This window comes from Macrosteles quadrilineatus, unplaced genomic scaffold (assembly GCF_028750875.1).
Source record: "Macrosteles quadrilineatus isolate MER2022 unplaced genomic scaffold, UCM_ALF_1.0 Scaffold_3__2_contigs__length_128488019, whole genome shotgun sequence".
Classification (NCBI taxonomy): domain Eukaryota; kingdom Metazoa; phylum Arthropoda; class Insecta; order Hemiptera; family Cicadellidae; genus Macrosteles; species Macrosteles quadrilineatus.
In genome coordinates this window covers 26,709,117-26,735,452 of record NW_026542596.1, presented here as the reverse complement: position 1 = coordinate 26,735,452, position 26,336 = coordinate 26,709,117, and the positions used below count along the sequence as shown (strand labels likewise).

Sequence of the window (26,336 nt, the reverse complement as noted above, 5' to 3'; positions counted from 1 at the left end):
TTAAAGGTCTAGTCAAGTGGAGTTCATTGCCGGAAACCTTGTCAAAAAAGGTTTATCCGTTACAAAATAGCGGCAGTCCAAGGTCTTTGCAGAATATACCTACACAGGCCTTAGTCTTAGTATTGGTAAATACTCATAGTCAACACTAGCCGGGAAATCTGAAAACCGGTTAAATTTGTTTTGAAGATTCAATAATATTAGTCTATGAGCTAGTTGACTTTAAAATACAATTTCAGCTCTCAAGCTAATGATGAATACGAGTATTTACCAATACTAAGGCCTGTGCAGGTATATTCCACAAGAACTTTGGACAGGCACCATTTTGTAACGGATGAACCTTTTGAGACGTGGTTTCCGGCAATGAACTCCACTTGACTAACCCTTTAAAATCATGTGCATATTAACCTATGCTTAATTTAAAGATGATGTACTTACTCCTCATGGGTCGTCCCCTGGTAGAGGTAAACCAATGATAATGCTTGGGAAAAGTAGTTTTCATACATCTAAGTTTATGTGAAAGGTTTGAACTTTCTAACGGATTTAGTTAAAAAGATATTAAGCCGTTTCCAGACTTTTTTGTTACCCTGTATATAATTTGATGGAAGTGAAATCTTGTCGTTAATGATGTTTTGACTGTCAAATTTAACGGCCCTGGCAATGTGTCACTATTGAATCGGTTTTTTGATGAATACAGAATTTTCATATCTTTCTTCATATCTTTTCTTTGGTTACAGCTTTTTTTTAGCGAACTTCTCATAAAGGGAATAAGCTATTACCGTATGTTTCATGATAAGACCTGGACCCGGGGTGAATTTACTTTTTCGTTTTGATATCTCTTAGAGGCCAAACACACCAGCCATTCAAATTCATATATATATATATATGTCCGTTAGCACGATAACTCGAGCAAAAATCATCCGATTTTTATGAAATTTGGTGACAAACGTGTGTAAACCAACGTTTATTTGAACGAGATTGTGATCGGCATGATGGGATCGTGGGAACGGTTTATGGTGTGTTTTCCCCATTTTTGATCCTAAAAACATCAATTTTTGAAGTTTCTTTCCAAACCAATTTGTTAAGCTTGAAAATACAATTAATTTATTTAATATTATTAGAGTATTTTTGGACAGTTATTGGTTAAGGAGAAAATTCAAAAATTTTAAATTTAAAATTCACATGTTATTCTTATGGAGAATAATTAAAATTATAGTTTTCTTGTTTATGGATATATTTTGATCAAACTCGTCAAATTTATTTTGCTATACATTGAGCTATATTAATGCTAATTGATTACCGTTATTATTATGATCCGACATTCCTCTGTTCTGAAACACCATTTATTGGTAGCCTATCTCTACAGTAGCTTCCTATTCTTATTTTTTGTTCTATATGATTAATTGCCATACAGTATAAGAACAATAATTTTTTTTTTATATTGAGGAAGCTGTGATTGTTAACTGAACAGTTGTTATTTAACTGACCCAAGGTTAAATGACTTGAAAATATCATGCTTGCGCAATATTGTGTATTGTTGATGTATAAATCCAAATTATGACAGTAATGTCTATATCTATACAGTATTTGGGTATTTTTATGGGCTTGGCTTGTTGTCATCATATATGTTTATACCATGTTGGATTAAAAATATAATCAAGTTTTCAGTTATCCGTGGTCTCTCTTTCCCCAATTACCCTGCATAATCGAGGTTCTACTGTACAGTATTTTTTTTATTTACATCAGCCAGCACCCTTGTACACCGTCCTAGGTTGCCTAGGAAATTTAAGCCTGTTACCTGAATTAAGTAAAGAATTTGATCAAACTAAGAGGCAGAACTAAGTTTTGGTTTTCAAAATTAATAATGATTGTGTTACTATTTCATACAGCAGATCTATTTAACCAAATGATTTTTTTCACGTCCTCTGCCCGTTGTGAAGCATGAGTACAGCAGCTCCCAATCATATATTTTAAGTTACACATTCTGTACTACGTGAGACAATGCTGAAGTGTGACAGCTGGTTTTATTCATCACTGGTTATAATTCTTGATGTATTGTTGGTGGTTTTCTGTATCTGGTGTTTAACCTTGGTTGTTTGCCAGTTCGAGAAGAGTCTGTGGTGTCTGGTGAGTCTCATATGTTTGGACGTGGCTTGTTAGTTTTTCCTCTGAATGATTTTTTTTTATTCATTCCCAACCCTTATACTACTAAGTAAAATAGTACTATACATACTACACATACACATGTGATTTAGTTCACCTGATAGGCCCAAATAATAGCGAGACTATGTTTTCCATTTTGATAGATTCTTCACGTGTTTACATAAATTGTCACACATTGCCTATCCCAAGGCCCCACTAGAAAAAACAGACCATGCTGCAGCACGGGCAGCGCAACACTACGTCACAGTGGTGGATAGTTGTACTAAATTCTTACCATTAAAATCTTACAAACAGCCAGCTTGTTTATTTATCTAAAACATATGGGAATGGTGATGGCAATGATTTATCAATGAAATCTATCCACTAGTGTGACGTAATGGATCCTGCAGCATGGCCTGTTTTTCTAGTGGGGCCTTGCCTATCCTTACTTTGTGTTTGTCAATCTAAAACTGGTCTTGTAAGGAATTTGATATACGTACTCAGACCAGCCTTGTGAAGCTTGTATATTACTGGTATGAGTAAATACCATTTTTGTATGCTTGTATTTGTAATCAAGTGTTGGTAATTGCACAGTACATTATTTATTTACTGGCATAACACATCCATCTATAGCATGTTTAGTCACATTTCTACAACACTTAAAAACTGTTTATGGATTTGCAATATTTGTTTCTAAGATTTGCATTATTATTATTGATATCTGTTTTTATTGTTAGCTGTTTTGCATGGTGTGTGTGTGTGTGTGTGTGTTTGAAAATGTGTGCTTTTATTAAACCATTTTCAGTATACCCTAATTGTGTTTTTGTTAGTATTGTTCATGTCTATTTTATTTATTTCTGTATAATTAATTGCCACAGTTCGGAAGTGTGCTGCATTCCAGAGTCTGGTAGCCAAGTTCTACATAGTACAATAGGTTTCCAACTGATTCTTTAAATACAGGGTACTATCGAACGCATGGAAACGGTTGGAACAAATAGATATTTTGTCACTCATGTAAACCTAGAGATGATTCCACCATTTTTGTAAACGCCTCGAATTGGAGATGGTTAGTGGCTTTGCACTGACACAAGTATAGTCAACCGTTTCCATAACTGCTTTTTTTTATGAAGACTATCTATGGTAAAAGGATTGGCCATTAAAAACGTGAATTGGCGATCAAGGAGTTTTTTTTTTTCAAATCTACTCCTAAAGTATTAACAAGATGTATCATTGAATTTGCTGGCACAGGAAACCAACCGCCATTAACAATCATCTGCACTTTATAACCTTAATTTGGTAGTTGGGGGTTGACACATTATGTAATAATTTTAATGCAAGACATCTGATCATATAAAAAGTGTCTCTTAGTCTTAGCCAATACAAACCATTTGTGTAAGAGTGTTGGTTTGGTACGCAGGACCGTTGGGGATGTTCACTCGTCGTATCTCTAGTCAGTTGTCTCAGCTCCAGGGCTTAGTCATGACTGTGCTGGGGCTCAAAGAGCAATCATCTGGCAACGGGCGCGCTGACTTGGTCAGGGATGACTTTGGCCTTCACAAGATTATTGTGGCCGTCACTTCCATTGGAAAGGTAAATAATCTCCTTTTACTGAATAAATGATCAAGTGTTCATTTTTCTTAGCTTAAAGTTTATTACCTTTTTTACAAAAAGAGGCCTTCTACTTTTTACAAAAAATTGTTATTTAGTTTGCAAGAGATTGTTTTTTTTTTTTTTTTTTTTTTTTGTATTGGAAAATAATTCAAAATAAAGCTACAAGCTACAGTATATTTTCAAGTTATGGTTATATTAAGCAAATTTAACTTAGTGACCTAAGAGTGCACTATGCCTAAGCACTCGTTAAATATAATGTTATTTAAATTGGGAATAAATATGTCTTATTTATGGAAATATATTTTTTTATGTAATCAGGCAAGTTGAAATTCGCCTAGTCTGCAGGTTTGCTGTGGCGGGGTTATTTATTATTTTATAGTTGTTTGATTGTCATTCATAGCCAGTGTGGCATTGGAAAGTGATGGACTTTTTTATGGAACTAGATATTTTTGTTGATGTAGTACATTGTCAATAGCTATTTTAAATAGGTATAGTAGAATTGATTGGTCTCAAATGTTGCTTACTAATTTATCAAACAACCCTTATAGAATTTCCAGTTTATTTTTAAACTATTATTCTAGTTTGTAATATATCAAAGCTCTAATTACAGTTGACCATTAGTCAAATGCCAGGCAATGTGTCTTGACTCCTAAGGCAAGTGGCAATAATGTTTATAGGTTATTGAGAGTTGTCTCCTTTTTCAAGGTCATAATTGGAAGAATGTGATTTTCAAATGCAACCTTAGTAAACCCAGAATAAGGTCACTGCTATGGAAAATATATAATAAGCAATTGTTTTATCTTTTTAATCTTAAAGTACCTATAAGCATTTAAAAAAAAAAATCAATACTAGCTCATTACTAACATTTAATATTTCAAATATCTGGTTTGGATCTAATTTAATTATTGTGTACATATTCTTTTGTACATATGCTGTTTATATTTTAGCTCGTAAAATAATATTTTTATTAATTCTAATAAAACAAATTATGTTTACTTATGAATTATTATATAATGTGATAAAAAACCCATTGAAATTGTACGTTTTTTTAGGTTTTTGGAATCGACAACTTAAGTCATGAAATCATCTGGCAGTTTACAATTGATGATGTAGTTCCTTTTGACAACCTTGGGAAGGAAGTTGTACCCCTGTTTCTGCAGCGTTCAGCTCGTCATTCTAGCGGCACACACCCTGCGTTGTGTACAGTGCTGTACAAACACAAGGTTAGTTTAGTAGTGGCCCTAACACTGCATGGTTTTTCTTAATGCATCATGTGTAGGATAAGAAATCACATGTATACTGTTGTAGGGTGTAAAGAAAGTAAGAGTTCCGAGACTAAAGAAACATGAAAAGGTCTCATTATATAACACTGATATTTCAACCTAATACAGGTATTCTTCAGAGAATATATTTATTTATGATAATGAAGACCAATTTACCCTCTGTAAAATATAACCTTACTAGCAGAGTACCCGTTCTAGTGTAAAATGCTTATTGCAGTTACTTGTGATTTGTGTTTGTAATGAGGGATGACACGGTTGGAGAAAATTTGGCTCTTTTAATTTACGGTATGCTACAGTACAACAAACTACATTTTAAAGTGAAATAATATGTTGGCAATCACCGACAATCAATATTTTTGCAAACAAATAACTTGTAACATAAACATTTCAATGACAGTTTGGAACCAACTGTTAGTTAAACCAGAACTGAAACAACTTTAAATTGTTAACTTCAACCGCTAGACTATAAAAAAATTAAAACATAATTTCTAAAAAAACTTAAACCCTAAACTAAAACTATACATTACTCATAACAGTCTTATGTGCATTCTTGCAATAACCATTGTAATAAAATAAGGCTATGTTTTTTTTTTGTTTTTTTTTTCTTCTGACCACCAAGCATGATCGTTTATTTGTTAGCAGCACTTTGGCCGTTTAGATCTAAGGAATTATTTAATTATCTAAAATACATTTTATGCCTGTAAAAATGCTGCAACATAATTACAGATATATTTTAAGGCCTTTATATAAAGCTTTGAACTTTTAACTAACCTAACAACAATACTTTTGAAGTACTGATGGTGATTCTCTTGAGCTTCGTTGAGTAAGATTGGTTTAAGGTTCAACCTATAGAAGTATTGTCAGAATATACTCATTTTTGAAATATACGCCTTTGTTCATTTATTATGTATGTTTCAATCTATTTTCTTTATTCCAGCAAACTCAGGAGGTTGTCAAACATTCATTTAATCCTATCACCGGAAAACCTATATTTGCAGGTAACATATTTATATTTTACTTTTGAGTAAAGTTATCTGAAATAAAAATATGGTAAAGTATAAAGTTGTCAAGGTACTAGCAATAAATACAAACCATTTAAGAATCAAAATGCTTAAAAAGAATAGTCAGACTAGAATTTTGCCACTGAAATAAGCTTTGCACGGCAGCCGCTAAGATCGCTCATGTAGCGGCTGCGCTACTCTATTCTATTCTCTCTCTCTCTCTCTCTCAAACCCGATTCTTTGTCTCACTCTCTCAGTCAGCTGACTTAGCCGTGCGCTCCCAATATTCGACGTAACGGCCGCTGCGAGAATTATCCGAAATTCAAATAATCCCAAACTGAGTTTGTAGCAAAGGCATTACTCCTTATAGGTTTTGTATTCATTGGTACTAGGTAGAGCTTCTTCTACTGAAGTAGCCTGCGTTTTAAAGTCAGTGGATATAAGGGATTTTTTATATTGGGGAAGGTAATGGTAGACAGTATGACCCTAAGAGAAATGTTTTAAATCATACTAGTTCCTAGCTTTGAACTGCTATCATGTTAACTGGAGCAGGGAGAAACCAAGTTGAAAAGAAGCTGTGCACTATACACTATACAGCCGCTTATACTGCAATACCATGTCACCAGGTGACTCCCACATTTGCCAATGGAGAGAAGTAGGTATGCCATTCCCATGTACAGGATGTAGCCAGTTTTAAAATGAAAATGGACATGAACACATGACATCAGCCACCAACAGAGTCAAATACTGATTTATATTCTATAGAAGCTTAAAATCTTGAAGGTGAACATAGGTTGATATGTACATCAAATTGAAGGTCTTGTTGAACTAAAAACAATAATGCAAACCGTACCTCAAATGGACAATTGAGTAACAAATGACAGCTTTTTAAAGATTCCTTAAATTTGCAAAGCTATTATACGCTACCTCCTAAGGGGGGTGACCGCTAGAAGACGGAAGAAAATCATAAACGTGAGCATAGGTCGATACGCACATAAAATCAAAGGTAAACCACCAATGAGGTAGGTAACTTAAGGTCTAGGAAAATAGCCATTATTTATTCATGTTTACTTCCATGAAAAAACAGAGAGGGTAAACAGTAACCGTTATTTACGAAACAAAAATCTCTTGACTGGATGAGGGGGCAACACGTAACCATCGTGCTGATAAAATCCACTCAAGGGCGGAAGATCTCTTGATAATCCTACACTGAGACTCCTTTGACAATAACACATGACACAGGTGTTTTGGAGGGTTTGGGGATTAGGTTATTTTTACTGATTTTGCTTTATCAGTAAAATACAATCCCGCTCATTTGAGCTCAAAAGAACAAATGAGTAAAAGTGGCAGATTCAAGAAATCTTTGAACGGCTGCCATTCTTGACACTGTTGTCCTTTTGAGGTCCAGTTTGCAGCCTTGGTTTTAGTTTAACAAGACCTTTAATTTGATATTCAAATCAACCTATGCTTACCTTTCAGATTTTAAACTTACTCCCTAATGTCCCCCATAGGGGACATCCGATCACCATGTACACGAAAAAGTAGCTTACTTTTACCAGTAATGATAAGCCAAGTTGTGAAATACCTTTTTGTTATAAAGTCGTCCTAAGAATTAATTTTTACCCTGTATAATACATCAAGCCATTTTTACTTTTGCTAACGCAACTTCTATCGTAACGTCTTGTAAATGTTAACAGTATAAGTATAAATATCAAAAAGTGTTGGGAGACACATTTTAAGCTATTATTCAGTACTAAACTTCAATAAATGTTTAAAGCCACACCTGAGAAGCTAGGCTACAAGCTGGCACAGGCGTTGCTGCTGCCTAATGTGAATCAAGAGTTCCTCAAACCTCTATTACTGATGGACTCGGCTGGTGTAGTACACCTCTACCCAGCACTCTCCCAGGCGGCGGCCGGCGCTGTGGCACGGTCAACCTACCTGTATACAGCCGACACCAACACTGGTCACCTGGTTGGCTACAGCTTACACATTGACACAGCTGATCAGGTCAGTAGCACAGCAGTTACTAGGTCTTGGATACTTATTGCTTAATTTAAATTTTGGTAGCCACCATTTTGATTAGTTATTTATTTACATTTGTGGACACTATTGAAGTTCTTTTTGTGAGAGGTGTAGTTGCCCAAGGCAACACGAAATAAACGGGCTGGAATGCTCCTCTGGAATGACGTCTTCATAGGCAGATGCAATGACATAATGTTTGCTGTTTTTTTTGTTTTATCCAATATTTTTTTCCAAGAAAAGATTAAAACAAGCAGCTGATCACAAATGGCAAACAGTATGTCATTGCCGTCACCTTTGATGACGTCATGCCAGAGGAGCATTACGGTCTGTTTATTTAGTGTTGCCTTGAGTTGCCTCTTGCTACTTTACCTTTTGTACCACCTCCAAAATCAGACCATCAACATTAGTGAACATTAGTGAATCCCAACCGCTGTTGAATGCCCATCTACTTTCGCCAGATCAAACAGGAGATCCAAATTAATCAGGCTCACTTGAATGGAAAAGAGCCCACTCAAGCACAAAAAACTAAGAAAATATGTTTATTTTATATGAAAGCAGAACATTTTCTCTGTCATTGACAACATTTTCAACCAAGGAATGGTTCATTTTGTAATACAGTAGAACCCCTCATATCCGGCCTTGGTTTTACCGGTCCTCTGTTTATCCGGCCCCTTTCAGGAAGCCAATATAAAAATTTTTTTCTCACACTTTACAGACGTTTAGGTACAAGCACTAGTCTTTGTGACTGCTTAAGTCATAAAATAAATTGTTCTAATTATTTATCTGTTTGTTTATACATTTATTTGCTGAGTCACTATACTCAGTTGAGCTAGTAGGCCTAACCTCTGATCAGTTGGCTGATTATTTCCAAAGTGGGCTTAGTACAGTACAGTACGAGTACATTAATTTTTGTATTTCACAAAATGGTTAAAAATGTTGAGTAGAAATGCAAGTGGTATTTAAGTCCTAATGATCTTTAAGTACAATTTATTGTCATTTTTACCTCCATTTAATATGTTTTGTTACCTGGAATCATAATATTTGTAGCCTACATTCATTACTTACAATAATGACTTTAACCTACAAATATTTTTTTCCCTTTTTACAAACATGTTTATTTTTCTAAAAATGATCCCAGAACAGAATTAAATGATACTTTTGATTGCATATATTGATTACCTATTATTATTAGGTATGAATTGTCATTTTCATAGTAGGTTGGTTTATCCGGCCAAATCGTTATCCGGCCAGGGGCTTGGTCCCGTGGTGGCCGGATATGAGGGGTTCTACTGTAGATCTCCCAAGCCCTTGTGTTGTATGTTACATTCTAAAGCTCAAAATTAGTGATGGGTCGGTACTTCACGTCAAATTACAGTTCTGCCGCTTCTTGGCAAAAAAACCGCAACCGAGAACCGATGGTGAGATGTCGGTACCGCAACCCGTCACTGATAATGCCGGAAAATTACCGATATTGTCGCGATCACAAAAGACGATGATGGCATTTCCATGACTGCGGGATATGATTTAGCCGCGATCGCGGAGGACGACGATGATGTTACCACGATCGCGGGAGACGATGATGACGTTTACATAATGTAAGACTAAATTACTTACGTAATTCCCGTCACAGCTCAATAAAATATGTCTATTCAGGACATGTTTCAGTGTTAAAACACCATCGTCAGCTTCAGGTACATAGTGTAGAGTTGATCAGTTGTTAACATCGTCAGAAGAATAAATAAACACAGTACGGACACGAATAAATACATAAAACAGTTAAACATTTAAAAAAAAACAGGCCTGTTCTAACAAAGATGACCGACCGCACAGGTAGCAAGGGACAGACTAGACCAGCTTTTTTTAAATGTTTAACTGTTTTATGTATTTATTCGTGTCCGTACTGTGTTTATTTATTCTTCTGACGATGTTAACAACTGATCAACTCTACACTATGTACCTGAAGCTGACGATGGTGTTTTAACACCGAAACATGTCCTGAATAGACATGTTTTATTGAGCTGTGACGGGAATTACGTAAGTAATTTAGTCTTACATTATGTCCAACAGCTCAGGGGCTACACACATGGATTTAAAAAAAAAAAAAAAAAAAAAAGACGTTTACATGTCCGCAAGAGATGTTCATGACTTTGCCGCGATCGTTGATGACGACAAAGACGTTTCCATGACTGCGGGAGTTCATGATGTTGTCTACACGGCCGTGGGAGATGTTCATGGTTTTGCCGCGATCGTGGGAGACGATGATGAAATCTGCATAGCCACAGGCGATTTTCATGATTTTGCCACCATTGCGCAAGACAAAAATTATGTCTACACAGCCGCAGGAGATGATTTTGCTGCGTTTGCGGCTGACGAGGATGACGTAACTGCTATCCCGGGAGACGATGATGATGTCTACACGGCTGCAGAAGATGTTCATGATCTTGCCGCGACTGTAAAACAGTGATGATGATTCAGTAATTGAGAAAGATATTTCAGATTTTGCAGTGATCTCAGGATACGACGATTATCACAATATTACTTTGAGTATACTAAGCAAGTATTACTTTGAGTTCAAATCTAAATTATGTGAGTGGTTGATAAGCAATCCTTTCTATGGCATCCATGAATTTCTTAAAACAGAAGTTGATATTGAATTTTGATGTGTATCTACATGATCCATATTCTCTAGACATGTCATATGTTAATTATCTAAGTATTTTTTAAACATTGAATTTTATTTGTTAATTTGGAATGTTTTGTATGTGTTTTGACTATGTCTATTCCTTTGTACAAAGAAAGGTCAATGGCAATAAAACTCTTGATTCTTGAGTAGGGTTGGACTGAAAATATCAGGCTATCACACCTCTATAGTACCTTAAAATGGTAGTTATTTGATGTGATAAGAAGGGTTTAAACTTGGAAATTGGCTTTGTTAGAATGTTTCATTGCTGAATTCCTTTTTTACTTGAAAAACACCCTATCAGCCTGCCTAAAAAATATGTACAGTAATAGAAAAATATAATGACAGGGGTTGGTTTAGTATAACCAATCAATTCAGAAAACTTGGTAAAACTATTTAAAACATCGTATTGGTATTGAGAATTGTTTTTTTAGGTATCAGTATCCAGAATTGGTAGATTTTGATTGACACATTAAAAATGTCATAAAATATTTTCTACACTTCTGCTACAAGCTACAATATGTATTATTTTGATTTGAATGTGTTTTGTTTGGTTATTTGTGTGTTTTTTTTTTACAAATAATTTGTATTTTCTTAATCCCTGAAGTTTTGTGTGACCAACCTATACTAATGCAAAATACTGTTAAATTAAAATATGGATATTTTGTTTTAAAAATTAAAAAATAAGAAGTCTATCCTAAAAATTTAAAATAAGGTACCGATGGTACCAGAACGGAGAACCAAGAATCGATTTTGAAATAGTGGTACCGACCCATCACTACATCAGGGTTTGTGTTCTTGGAACACCCAGTTAAGAAGGACAGCACGGTCCAAGGTCCATTGCTCATGTATCTTCTTCATTAAAAAGACTTAGTTCAACCCCCCAGGATCTTAGTTTAACCTTTAGATGCTTCCCAGATCAAATACTGGCACTAACATGATATCCATGAAAAAGTGTTTGGTTTAACTATCTTTAGGTTACATGTTTTGTATGTTCTACTGGAAGTAGGAAAAAAATCTGTATTCTTGTTGAAACGGCCAAATTTACATAGCCACAACACAAGGCGTAAGCATGAAATTGACATTTCCTTTTGTAGATTGACCAAAGCAGCCAAAAGCTCTAAAGTTATTGGGCTTAAAATACGCTTCCTCAACATGTTAAAAATATTGAATCCTTTGCTTATTTTAAAACTGTCGTATCAAATGGTCTTTAAAGCACCCTCTTTATTCTGTTCAAGAATTTAAATTTAAATGACATGCATAAGGTCCACTATGACAATGTTCATGAATCTCGTTATTGTTTTTTTTTTTTTTTTTTAGTTTATAGCTTTAACAACGTCTAACAAGCAACTGTGTCTATAATGACTATAAAGGGTTCTTATTCTTATTTTTAATGTATCCTCCTCGTAACATTTTAGGACCTTGTTAATTTTTTAATTTGAAGTTATTTTCAATTTTGGAATTCCTGTTCTGAATTACTGTAACTTTTACCGTAGGGTCCTGTGAAGAAGATGAAAGCCGTCCCTCTGTGGGAGATCAGGTTGGCTGCTCAGATAACTGCCATCGCAGGCAAGAACCCCCAAGAGAAGGTACATTCCCAGGGCAGAGTGCTTGGTGACCGTAGTGTGCTCTACAAGTACATCAACCCCAACCTGGTGGCTGTGCTCACACAGATAGAAGACCCTCTGTTCAAAAGTAATTTAATTTACCCCAATAGTTAATATTTTTATTAGTTTCGCCCCAGTAAGTGCTGATCTTAAATTATGTCATTGGCCATAAAGGTCCCAGCTAAAGAATCTGCTGGACACAAAGTTAGATTAAACTAGATTTAGGCCTATATGACGTTGACACAAAAGGTTGCATATTTTAAGGCACAGACAAGTAAAGGATGTGTGGTTAATGCATGAGAACAGATTTTTACTGACTAAGAAGAACAAAAGTACAATGTTTGAGGATAGCTATGTCCAGTTTCAAACCATCAAAAACTTGTGACAATCTGGCAACCCTCTGATTCCCAAGCAAGCATTATATTTAATGAGCTGCCCAGTTATTCAGCTTAGTTAGCAAAATTAGCCATGATGCCCATCCTGCACTCATAATTAATTCATACTTGGTTTACAAAAAAGCTGTTTACCCATTTTAACATAGTGATGGGAGTTTTAAAAGTGTTGTGTTTTAAAGTATATGCTCTCATTAAAAAAGCTGGAAACTCAGTTTGCAAGTTCACTAGATTGTGTACTGAAAAGTTTCTTTTTCAATTAGAGAATAACTGCCTTTATGTTTTAGTTGAGGCATACTGGTTAAAAGTACTTGTTATTTCAAGTAAAAAACTACTTGTTCCAGCTATATATAGTGTACCAGTGCACCTCTCTCTTACCATTAAATCACTCAAAAAGCCTCTGTTTGTTGTTTCAATCAACTGCACTATGTCTTTTAGTTCCATGTTTGTTATATTAACATAAATGTTACCAAAACAATTTAAAAATTTACTCGACCTATGAAATTAGTTTTGATATAAATATCTAAAGATATTAAGTTTTTTTTATGCACATTTTAAGTAAACCTCATTAATTGCTCAAATATTTAACTTGATCAACTACGCAAAATTTGTGACTTAATCAGCTGTTTTTGCATCCACAACAGATGTGCTGAGTGTGTACCTGATTGACGTGGTGAGTGGATCTGTGGTGTTCTCCGTGGTACACAAGCGTGCCCTAGAACCCATCCATGTAGTACACTCAGAGAACTGGGTCATATACAGCTACTTCAGCGACAAGAGCAGACGTACTGAGGTCAATGCTTTTGATCTCTATGAGGGAAAGATTCAGAGCAACACTACAGGTATAGGGTATAGTAACACCACAATCACGGGGTTATAGTTTTGAGCCGTGACTATTTCCACCGGGCGAATGTCACGACTCATGATCAATGGTTCAAGTGTTTTTTTTATAGTAGGCTAGTTCAGTGTTTCGTTAGTCTGGGTGCAGGCACGAGGGCATGGTTCATCTGGTAGCAGAGCGTGGTTCCGATCCACGGACCTCTGGGTTATGGGCCCAGCTCTCAATGTACACCAAGAGATCGTCGAGGTAATTGAACACAAACTTGAACTTGACATCATGAAAGATGGAATCAAGGAGTCTGGTGAGAGTCTGGGCCCCCACAGCAAGACCCATCGGAACTCTTGTGAACTGATACAAATTCCACGGAACGCAGAAAGCAGTGAGAGGTCGAGACTCAGGTTTCAAAGGAATCTGATGATAGGCCTGATTCAGATCAAAAACAGAAAAATACTTGGCCTTACCGAACCAATCAAACGCAGAATGCAAATCGGGGAGAGGCACAGAGTCGATTTCAATTTGCGCATTCAATTTGCGATAGTCCAAAACCATTCGGGACTTGCCATTGGGTTTTGGGACGAGAAAAGCTGGACTAGCGTAGCTCGAACGGGAAGGTTCAATGACACCATTTTCCAGAAGTTCGTCAATGATTTTTCTGAGAGTTTCCATTTTGGGTGGAGCTAATTTGTATGGGTGAGAGCGAACGGGACGGGTATCTGTTAGACGAATCTCGTACTCTAACAGGTTAGTGACTCCAAGCTTTGGCGTCAGCACATCTGGGAAACGAGAACACAAGGTTCTGATGGCTTCAGCCTCGCAAGTAGTCAGATGCCTTAACGGATCAATTGTTGGCTTGCTGGGTATCTCAGGCTCGACTACCGCAGCACCACCACCAATTTCATCAGCAAAAGATATTAATACCCGCCTCGCAAATCGGAAAAAACACTGACCTCTGCCTAAATCCAAAATTAGGCCAGTGTGCTTGATAAAATCCGCTCCCAAAATGACAGGGAAACAAAGGTCCTTAGCCACCCAAAAACTCCAAACCCAAGAAAAATGTTCAATTTTGAACTTGAAACGGGCTTCATAGATGATGGGAAGGAGTGAATTTGACGCAGTCCAGCAGATAGGGGTTTTTCGCTCAACTTGCTTGATAAGCCCAGACGATTCAAGTTTTTCAAAAAGGGACAAGGAAATGAGGCAACGGGCTGACCCAGAATCCACTAGGGCCTTCTGCACCGTGGAACCTATGAAGATGTTGAGACGTGGGCAAGTTGAGCGCGCCGCTTTCACGCCCATGGAAGCAAGGCCCGCAATCCCCCGCAGCAGAGGCTCGGTCACAGGCACAACACTCCCAGAAGGGGAGGCAACAGAAACATTAACTGACTTTAACTTAGACTTAGACTTACTTGAAAAAACTTTCAGATTATTGCCCTTTACATTATCACCAACAACCTCACAGGAAGGATTGGGCAAATTTTCCTCCTGTGAGCAAACTAGTTTTTTGGACCACGTCCAAAATTTCCACCTTGACGGCAATGCCGCCGAATGTGACCTGGTTGCCCACAACCAAAACAAACAACAGGTTGCCTCTGCCACTGCGGCGGTTCGGGACCCAACCCCACGGGTGCTACGACAGCATGATGACCAGCTAGGGGAAGATGCCCCGCCGCTTGGTCTCTCTGAAAATCAGCGTCCTGGACAGATCTCGAAAGGATGGAAAGTCTGTCCAGATCCGCAAAAGATGAAGGCCGTGGTGCAAAAACCAGACGGGAGCGTTCCTCAGGCTTCAACCCCTGAAGCACAATGTCAATGAGCTCAAGCTCACTGATCCCCAAACGCAAGACCCTTTCCACCGTGCGAATGTCCCCCACGTACTGGCTGAGAGACTCGGCTGGCTGCTGAGGACGAAAAACTCTCTCAACTTTCAGCTTCTCCATGACCCGACGGGGCATGAAAAGCTCCAAAACTTCTTTATGAAAAACATCAAAGGTGACGCCTCTGCGCAAACAATCAAGCAATCTGTCCCCCAACGGTTTCAGACAGTATTGTTGAGGCTGAATTGTTGAGCCGTGACTATTTCCACCGGGCGAATGTCACGACTCATGATCAATGGTTCAAGTGTTTTTTTTATAGTAGGCTAGTTCAGTGTTTCGTTAGTCTGGGTGCAGGCACGAGGGCATGGTTCATCTGGTAGCAGAGCGTGGTTCCGATCCACGGACCTCTGGGTTATGGGCCCAGCTCTCACTGTACACCAAGAGATCGTCGAGGTAATTGAACACAAACTTGAACTTGACATCATGAAAGATGGAATCAAGGAGTCTGGTGAGAGTCTGGGCCCCCACAGCAAGACCCATCGGAACTCTTGTGAAATGATACAAATTCCACGGAACGCAGAAAGCAGTGAGAGGTCGAGACTCAGGTTTCAAAGGAATCTGATGATAGGCCTGATTCAGATCAAAAACAGAAAAATACTTGGCCTTACCGAACCAATCAAACGCAGAATGCAAATCGGGGAGAGGCACAGAGTCGATTTCAATTTGCGCATTCAATTTGCGATAGTCCAAAACCATTCGGGACTTGCCATTGGGTTTTGGGACGAGAAAAGCTGGACTAGCGTAGCTCGAACGGGAAGGTTCAATGACACCATTTTCCAGAAGTTCGTCAATGATTTTTCTGAGAGTTTCCATTTTGGGTGGAGCTAATTTGTATGGGTGAGAGCGAACGGGACGGGTATCTGTTAGACGAATCTCGTACTCTAACAGGTTAGTGACTCCAAGCTTTGGCGTCAGCACATCTGGGAAACGAGAACACAAGGTTCTGATGGCTTCAGCCTCGCAAGTAGTCAGATGCCCTAACGGATCAATTGTTGGCTTGCTGGGTATCTCAGGCTCGACTACCGCAGCACCACCACCAATTTCATCAGCAAAAGATATTAATACCCGCCTCGCAAATCGGAAAAAACACTGACCTCTGCCTAAATCCAAAATTAGGCCAGTGTGCTTGATAAAATCCGCTCCCAAAATGACAGGGAAACAAAGGTCCTTAGCCACCCAAAAACTCCAAACCCAAGAAAAATGTTCAATTTTGAACTTGAAACGGGCTTCATAGATGATGGGAAGGAGTGAATTTGACGCAGTCCAGCAGATAGGGGTTTTTCGCTCAACTTGCTTGATAAGCCCAGACGATTCAAGTTTTTCAAAAAGGGACAAGGAAATGAGGCAACGGGCTGACCCAGATTGAATAGGGCTGGCCTTACCGTGAATCCTGACAAGGTTAGTTTTGCAAAGCCGGAAATTTAGTTCCTTGGTCATCTTATCTCTCATAGAGGCGTCTGCATCGACCCCGCTAGAACCCAGGCTATCAGGGAGTTTCCTCCTCCCAGAGATGTCAAGGGTATTGCTAGGTTCATCGGCATGGTAGGTTTTTACCGACGCTTCATACCCAATGTTGCTGAATTGGCGGCTCCTCTCAATGAGCTTCGGAAGAAGGGCGCCAAGTTTGTCTGGGGTGAAGCGCAGCAGACGTCTTTTGACCTTCTCAAGGAGGCTATCATGCAGCCCCCTGTTTTGGCGATGCCGGATTTCAATCAAAACTTTGTCTTGCAAACAGATGCTTCCTCCGTCGCAATTGCGGCTGTGTTGTCACAAGAGGTGGATGGTGTTAGGCAGCCAATTGCGTACGCCTCACGCACTTTGAGTCCCTGCGAAAAGAAAAGCTCTTCTGTGTATGAACTCGAGTGTTTGGCTGTCGTGTTTGGAGTCAATAAATTCAGACGCTTTTTGGAGCACAAGGAGTTTTTATTGGAAACCGACAACCAGGCACTCTCGTGGCTTCTTGCACATCCACGCCAGCTTGGGAAAATTGGTCGTTGGGTTGTCCAAATATCGTCCCTTAAGTTCCAAGTGCAACACGTTCGAGGCACTCAGAATGTGATTGCGGACACACTATCTAGGATGTACCATTCACCCGACGATCCTCCTTCTGACCAAGAGCAACCGGGTTGTGCCGTGCTCTTGGAGTTTCCACTCGCCTTTTCTGATTTCATTCCCCATCAGCTGAAGGATCCTGAGCTGGCAAAGATCATTGGTGAGCTTCAAAATGGGGGAGCCCACCCCCCATATTTTCTGTCCCAGGGTGCCCTTTGCTGTCGCGCTCGGCAGCGAGGTAAACCTAAAGTTGTGCTGCCTAGTCTTCTAATCCCTATGGTCTTTGAGTATTTTCATTCTTCTCCTGTGGGTGGGCATCTAGGTATCCACAAGACCATTGCGAAGGTTAGGGAAATGTTCATCTGGAAGGGTATGGATCGGGATCTTGCTGCTAGGGTGCGTTCTTGTCAAACGTGCTCACTGAGCAAGCCCGCTCAAAACTCTAAGTTTGGTTTGTTGTCATCTGAGGTGGCGGAAAGACCTTTGGAGAAGGTTTTCATTGACTATGTAGGGCCTCTCCCGCGTAGCAAGTCAGGAAATAAGTTCCTACTTGTTTGTGTGGATGCCTTCTCCAAGTTTTGTTGGCTTTTTCCCTTAAGGAATGCCACTGCACAGCTCACCGTGCAGGTACTTCGAACACACCTCTTCCAACATTTTGGAATACCCGCCACCATTGTTTCCGACAACGGAACACAGTTTGTTTCCCATCTGTTCAAAAGAATGTGCTTTGGGCACGGAATCCGCCATGTGACTACTTCCCCTTACTATCCACAGCCTTCTCATGCTGAAAGGTTCAATCGCAATCTTCGCTCCGCTCTCATAGCTTTCCATGCTGACAAGCAGACCACCTGGGATCAGGAACTCCCTTGGCTTCAGTTTGCTTTCAATACTGCTCACCATGAGAGTCACAAGGCGGTCCCTTTCGAGCTGTTTCTAGGCTATCCGCCTAACAACCCGTTAGCGAATGTGTGGGGAATTGGCGACCTTCTGCCACCTCCTGGTGCGGCTGATGTCAAGGCAACTTGGCAAGCGGCCAGGAGAAACTTGATCAGAGCTAGGGAATTGGTCCGGAGGAAGCACAATCGTGGTAGAGTAGACAACCCTTTCCAGGTGGGGGATTTGGTGTTTTGTAAAGCTCATCCAGCCAGTTCGGCTGTGGACAAGAGAGCTGCAAAGTTGTGTCATCGGTGGTCAGGTCCCCACCGCATCCTGAGGTTTTTGACGCCTGTCACGGCGGAGCTTGGAGATCCGCGGACTGGAAAAGTGTTCCGGAGGGCGCACATTTCTCATCTCAAGCCCTTCCGCGGAACTCTTCCGTAGGCAATTTTCTTTCCTCTTGTGTCTGGGTGGGAAGTGCACTGGGCCAGAGAACCTGATCACTTCTCCTGTCCCCTGTGTTCTGCGAAGGAATTTCCCTCACAAAATTTTCCAGCTCTGGCCAGAGCAAACCCTGAGGGTGAGTTTTCCCCTCAGTTTGGCAGTCCCTTGGCGTTCCCCACCACAGACACCTGAGTTGTCTTTCAGGTCAATTTCTTTTCAGGAAGTGGGGGAGAGGCTTGTTTGTTTGTCCCTTTTGGAGAGGAGTGTCCTCTTTTGGGGAGGGAGGTTGAGCCGTGACTATTTCCACCGGGCGAATGTCACGACTCATGATCAATGGTTCAAGTGTTTTTTTTATAGTAGGCTAGTTCAGTGTTTCGTTAGTCTGGGTGCAGGCACGAGGGCATGGTTCAGTTTGGTAAAGCGTCTATCAAATAAAATCATAACAAATGTTGATTATTAGGTGAGGATTGGAAAAGAGTGTTTTGAAAATATTTAGATCTTTATAATGGTGTTGGGATCTGAAAATGTTAATTAGAGCCTATCCAAGATGAAATTCCACATCAATGTCTGAATCCAATTGAATGACTTTGTGCCGAAGACAGCCTGTCCTACATCCCACATCAAAGAGAAGGTTTGAAAAAAAATGTCACAGCACCTACTCTTGTAATGGACTTTCGACACAAGTATTAGGTCCCGAAAACAGCTGTTTGCCACCTGCTTAATCAAATGGGATTTTATTAGGAACTTGGTACGGTAATGCATTTTATCATACACCAGCTGATTAAAACCAGTCTAATTTTAGTTACCAAATGCCCAAGGTATCTTATAAACACAAATTGTTATCAATATAGTTCTGGTAAAATTTAAAAATCATATTTAATGAATTTTTTTGCACAGAAACGTTTTTATAATAGTGTTGAAATTCTTAACTTAAAAACAAAACTTAGTTGTTGAAGTAAAAAATATGCACTTTGTGAAGTGTATGTTTCGGTTAGGGCCAACTAACTTTAAACTTACCTTTTGACATAAATAGCTCGAGATGTCCAGGGTTCGCTCCCATTAACCCTAGGACTGCCCTGACCTGATTTATGGTAAAATGCTTGGTGCCCTGGCAATTTTGGTCATTTTTTTACAGTTCACAGTGCCTAATGTACTGTTGATGACCTAGTCGTATTCATATACTTGTTTTGTTCAGAAAAGAAAGGAGATTTAGAATAAAATATAATATCGGGAATCCCTGTTGGTGGTTCTTTTGCAAAATTTAAAAAAATTAAATAAAATTTCAAATTTTTTGAATAATCTTTAAAAGCAGAGGCCTAGCATTTTATACAAAAGTTGTTATATTACTAAAGGTAACAATAAATTTATTTAGAATTATGTCATATTGTACAAAGTGATAACTTTTTTATGACTTTATATGGCTTGAAAAACAAATTTTAGTTATGAGTAGAGGTGTGAGAAGCATTGAAAATTCCGATTTGATTCATTGGCAGTCAAAATAACAATTCAATTCATGCAAAAAAATTTTCAATATTTTTTTTTCTTTGTTCAAGAATAGAATTATAAGCCATATAAACTGTGTCATTGCCTAACCATACAGGTTATTGACATCGTAATATACAGTACTGAGACATCGCATAGCCATGATAAAGGTTACTGACGTAATATACAGTACCATGACATTGCCTAACCATACAGGTAAAAGCTAAAGCATAATAAAGTCATAATATATGTTATATGTTTAAATAGGCACATAAAGGTCAAATACCACATCAACAAAAACTTGCACAACAAAAATCTGATAAATTGTAATCACTCCATTGACAAGTATGAGTAAGAAAATGCCGTGTCGAAAATTCTTTGAATCGAATCGTTGCATCAAATCGAAACATTTTTGCTCCTTTACACACCCCTAGTTATGAGTAGTGATTGTTAAGTCCCTAATTTTATTGGATACACATAACCGATTTTTACACTTTTCCATTATTAGATTAGTAGGGTAGTAATGGCAAAAGAATATTGTACGTTACTCGTCCAAAATTTGTTTACCGTATTCTTATGGTAATCCCACACTTGAGGAAACACTTTCTGGTAAACACCTATTTTCAGTCCTAGTAAAGCTATGGTTCCACAGACTGCGGAATTTCCACCGTGCGGTACGAAATTTTCTGCTGCATAATTACAACAACACTGGTTTAATGGAGTTCCCCTGTGTTCAGTTCCACTAACGAGCGTTTACACGTCTTGAATTCACGGTTCCGCATGGCGGACAAATCATACTAGTCTCAAAGCAGTGGCAGTGCGGAATCCGTCTGCAGAGAGGAGCCAACAATTATTAGACTGTGATGTTATTACAATTTCATTATGAGAGGTGTAAATGAATATTTTTCATCGACCGATGAGGAGGAACTTGTCGAGTTGATGTCTCAACATGATGTGCCGTGGAAGTTGAGTGACCAAGAGTACAAAAACAACAAAAAAAGACGTTATTTGGGATACAATTTGAGAAAAAATTGGGAAAACAGGTAATCTGCTTATCTGTGTATGAGTTAACACCAATAAAGATAAAATATCGACAACATCATCATCAAATCATAAAGTATCAAAGCCACAAGGGATTTCCTCTTCCTATCTATATGATCGTTGCTAGTTTGGACAGAACTGAATTTCCGCAATGTTATTTCGCAGTCAGAGGAACCCCCTTCCGGATTTTATGAGGCGTAATTTCCGCAACAAAAATTTTGCACCGCTCTGCGGGAGTTCAGCAGTCTGTGGAACCATAGCTTAAAGTAATATACTTATAGGTCCTACACATATTTTAATTTTTAACTTTTAAATATTGTTACCCATTGACTGTAGTTCTGAAAAGTCCTGCTACCATTCTTCTGGTTTAGCAGACATTTACTGTCCTGCCTATTCAGGAAGATGTTTGAAAATCAACTAATGCTTACTTTAATACATTATTATTCCTTGAATCACTGGAATTTGGATTATATCGGATCCTCTTATGTACATTATAAATCAGAAACAGTAATTAATTTACATTCAAGTAAAAACTAATGTCAGCAGGTAGATAGAACTTGTTGTGCAATAAACCTTTTACTTGCAAACTATGACACACTTAAGAATTTATGGTGTTCTTTTTTAGCGTTTTCATCTGTGTTAAACCCAATTCAGCCAATGGTCGAGCGTCAGTCTTACATCCTACCGGCCTCCATTGAATCAATGAAGGAGACAATAACAGAAAAAGGCATCACCAGCAAACACATACTAAGTAAGTTTGATGGATTCTGTTTGTTAATATAGTAGTGAATAGCAGCATTAATTTTTCTAAACCATTTGTATAGCTCAAATAATTTATAAATAAAAAACTTTTTTAAAACAAAACGTTTTTAAACGCACTAAAAAGTAGAAAATAATTTTTAAATATGTGGAGATTATAAATACTTGTAAGATTTAAAACGAAAAATGTGGGGTGCATGCAATGGATAATTTACAATTACCTTAACCTATTGAACTAATGTATTATTATCAATTGCATGCACCCCACGTTTTTCGTTTTAAATCTTACAAGTATTTATACTCTTTACATATTTACAAATTATTTTCTACTTTTTAGTGCGTTTAAAAACGTTTTGTTTTAAAAAAGTTTTTTTTTATAAATTATTTTCTACTTTTTAGTTTTTAATGTGTGCGGATGATAAATCTATTTCAAGCATCTATATCAGATTAAGACAGAGGCATGTAGTAAATCTAAGGTTTATTTGAGTTTCTTTTCAAATAATTATGTATTAGATTGAATGTATGGCCTACCTACTAACCATAAACATAGAATAACCTCTACCTTTTAACCTCTCGTCTTTGAACTGTCAAATTTAAGTATTTACAGCTGACTTAAATTAATTGATATATTTACATTCTTTCAAAATGTAAACATGGAAAATTTGGAAGCCCATGGGGCGTAGCCCAAGGGAAGTATGAAAATTAAATCATATAATATTGCATTGTCATCCATTTGTGAGCTATGTTTCAAATTTCAAGTCTCTAGCTCATCGGGAACTTTGTTTAAAATTGATATCAAAATTTGTAGGAAAGCGAGCTAATAAAAACAAAAAAACAATCCCATGGGGCGTAGCCCAAGGGAAATATGAAAATTTAATTATATAATATTGCATTGTCATCCATTTGTGAGCTATGTTTCAAGTTTCAAGTCTCTAGCTCATCGGGAAGTATCAAAATTTGCAAGAAAGCGAGTTAATAAAAACAAGCCCATGGGGCGTAGCCCAAGGGAAATATGAAAATTAAATGATATAATACTGCATTGTCTTCCATTTGTGAGCTATGTTTCAAGTTTCAAGTCTCTAGCTCATCGGGAAGTTAGTATAAAATTGATTGCAAAATTTGTACCGGACAAGAAAGCGAGCTAATAAAAACGTTTTAAAAAGTAAAACATTTAGTACATTGAGTCATATGTATAATACTGCGGTGGGGGTATTTTTAAGTGGTACTGGCTCCTGAACAAAATCAATTCTCAGTTCTCGATGCCAGGACTATGCCTAACAAAATTACTTAATAGTGATTTTAATTTTAATATTTATAATGTAAAAAAAAAAATATAAAAGTCAACTGCAAACATTAATATTGTTATTTATGATACTTATAGCTAACAATAATGTTGAAGAAATGTGTTGGTTACCTACATATAGCTATCTTCTAATTTAATAATTTATGCGTGTGTATTTGTGGTTGGTGTTTTTAGGAATAGAGAGCTGGTAGTTTAAAAAGTATTGGTTTTAAAGGTTGAGTATTTTAGTCATTTTCAGACTGTCTAGATCTTTTTCCTGTATGAACCGAAGTACCAGTGCTGACTTTTTAAAATCAAACTTGATATCAGTAGTACCAAAAACCAGTGGTACCAAAAACCGTCTCTAAGTACCACCATATCATTAATCACAATACATTCTGTGATTAGTTTTATATGCTTATGGGTGTGTAAGTTGATAATAAACTCATCATATCTATGTACAGTGGCCCTCAACAGTGGAGGAGTGCTGGAGCTTCCGTGGATGTTGCTAGACCCTCGTCGACCACTAGCCTCCACCCCAGATCTCCGAGAGGAAGGTGTGATCCCCTACATGCCTGAGCTGCCCACCCTGCCCGAGGCTATAATCAACTATAACCAGACGTTGTTGAGAGTGCGTGGCATCCACACGTCACCCTCTGGGCTGGAGTCCACATGTCTAGTCTTTGTTTATGGTCTCGGTAAGCTTACTTTTCATGTAACAATGTATATTCAATTTACCAAAGAGGGAAATGTAAATAATAAAACCAATTGACAGAACCTTGTATAATTTGTGTTTCTCGTTGTGCAGATATGTTCTACACAAGAGTAGCTCCTTCAAAGACATTTGACATGCTGAAGGAGGATTTTGACTATATCTTGATCACAGCTGTGCTGGTTGGCCTCACTGTCTCTGCCTTCATGACCAAGAGATTAGCAGCGAGAAAAGCACTCAAGCAGGCGTGGAAATAGCTGAGACATTCCACAGGTTATACGGTCTTCATTAAATTCTTGTATGCATTTCATCCATTATTTATTCATTGTAAAATCCACTATTGGGAGATTTTCAACACCTAACATTTAAATCATTGCTGAATTACTTGAAGTATAACGTTGTTACCAGATTGGTGTCTCTGTGATTTACCAGATTTGTGTCCACTGATTGATTTTTTTACACCTATTTCAGCTGATTGAATATCACAAGTTTATTGTTTATCATGAATATCATCATTAAATATAATGTAAAGATTGTAGTGAGAAAAATAAATGTTTGTTACTAAGAATTGTTATTGTTATTTTTCCTGCAGTGTTCGATTAAATTTATTTATAGTAGTATTGTTTTTCATATATTTATTCTCTGTTAATTTTTGTTGTTGCCATTTTGTTACCGGTAGATTTACAAATTTTATACCGTACCTTGTTATGTTTGAATATGCTGTATTGTAGCACTAAATTTAAGACTGTGATCAACATCTTGGGAACTAATTTATGTTTTAGAATAATTAAGGACTGACAATCATTTTTTAAGAAATCAAGACGAAGCACCTGTACATGTGATTTTCACAAATTTGTATGTTATGTGCAAATAAATCATCATTATCATTATCATTAGTATATAACCATTGACTATACACCTGTATAGTCAATGATATAACGCTACCATCGATGTATAAAACTCCCTGGATTGCGCGCTCAGGTTGAAGTAGGGCTCGAAAAACGGTCCGTCGCTACCTCGCTCTGTCCGCGAGGAGTGGGGATAAAGGCATGAGTCACCCTAGTGGCGAGCGTCGCGCCCGCTCTCGCCGTGTATTGCTATGTTAGTTTTGTGGAAATATTCCGAGGATAATTTATTGTAATGAACTTAAGGAGGTTTTATAAGCAGATATAATTAATCTACGTACTTGCTCACACTTTATAGACTATGTGTCAAAAGTAAATATCATAAGAAATGTAGTGGTGATATGAAATAGTTAGATTTATTTATATTTGAACATTAACCAGAGAAAAGTATATCACAATAATTATTTGATCACATATGCATGTCATCATTTGCTTCGGTGAAGCCCAATTATTATTGAGAGACTGTGCATCATTTAAGAATATATATTTTGTTTATATTATAATACAGTATGTTTCTTTGTCATACTGTGATTAACGTGTTTGGAAATAATATTATGTTGCTAAATAAAATGAATGTGTGATATTTAATGCCAATATCTCAAATGTATTCGTTATTCTCACTGAAGTAAAATAATAACAAAATATTTTTTTAGGTATTAAATACTACAGTGAAATCCAACATTTATTCTTTGATTCAAAGAATTTTGTTAACTATAGACTTACCGCATTAAAATGCATAAACATACGCCTGTAAATTAAGTTACCATTCTTCGTAATGTAATGACATATTTGATGTAATATAATGATAATGAAATGCTAGAAACTCAGTTTCTATATCCCGTAAACTGATGCTGAGCCGGCCGAGCTCCTTGCGCCAAGCGATTTTATGCCTATTTTTAATCGCTTAAAAATGATACAAGCAGGCTCCGTATAAAAAAAAGCTTCAAATAAAAAATAAAATTCATACTTTGATCTAAAACTTTGCCGCAGGAATTTTTTTCCTGACCAAAAAATAAAAAAGTTCCTCGCTTACTACATATTTCATGTTTTTAATGGTGTTAAAAAACAATCATCTGTTTTAATTTGCCTAAATAAATTATAAAAAATATGTTAGTGTAAAAACTAACTACATAGTATTGAGCACCGGTTTTTCCAGAAAAATAATATATCAATTTGAAATTTTTATGTTAACAAATAAGTGTAGCAGAGCAGGTTGAGTGAATGTATGTTTGTGTAAAACAGAGAGGTTCATTCGGCCCGTCCGCCTCGGTATCCCGCCAATTCGACTGGTGGGCACGGACCGTTTTTCCACCACCTAGCGCGCTATCCA

The 26,336-nt window shown here is 37.6% G+C and overlaps 1 protein-coding gene across 2 annotated transcripts in view; it reads left to right on the top strand.

The window, feature by feature from the left end:
* LOC128990029 (ER membrane protein complex subunit 1) overlaps positions 1-24,669 on the top strand; it is a 33,838-nt gene extending 9,169 nt beyond the window's left edge. Inside the window, exons 8-17 of one of the 2 annotated variants that reach the window (XM_054412241.1) lie at positions 2,101-2,124; positions 3,557-3,729; positions 4,803-4,973; positions 5,971-6,031; positions 7,812-8,044; positions 12,236-12,434; positions 13,383-13,580; positions 21,974-22,099; positions 23,854-24,087; positions 24,198-24,669. In XM_054412241.1, the coding sequence (XP_054268216.1) occupies positions 2,101-2,124; positions 3,557-3,729; positions 4,803-4,973; positions 5,971-6,031; positions 7,812-8,044; positions 12,236-12,434; positions 13,383-13,580; positions 21,974-22,099; positions 23,854-24,087; positions 24,198-24,358 (1,580 nt within the window). In that variant the 3' untranslated portion in view covers positions 24,359-24,669. The remainder of the gene's footprint in view (positions 1-2,100; positions 2,125-3,556; positions 3,730-4,802; positions 4,974-5,970; positions 6,032-7,811; positions 8,045-12,235; positions 12,435-13,382; positions 13,581-21,973; positions 22,100-23,853; positions 24,088-24,197) is intronic. The other variant, XM_054412242.1, reaches the window with a different exon arrangement.
* Positions 24,670-26,336: the final 1,667 nt, after the last annotated feature.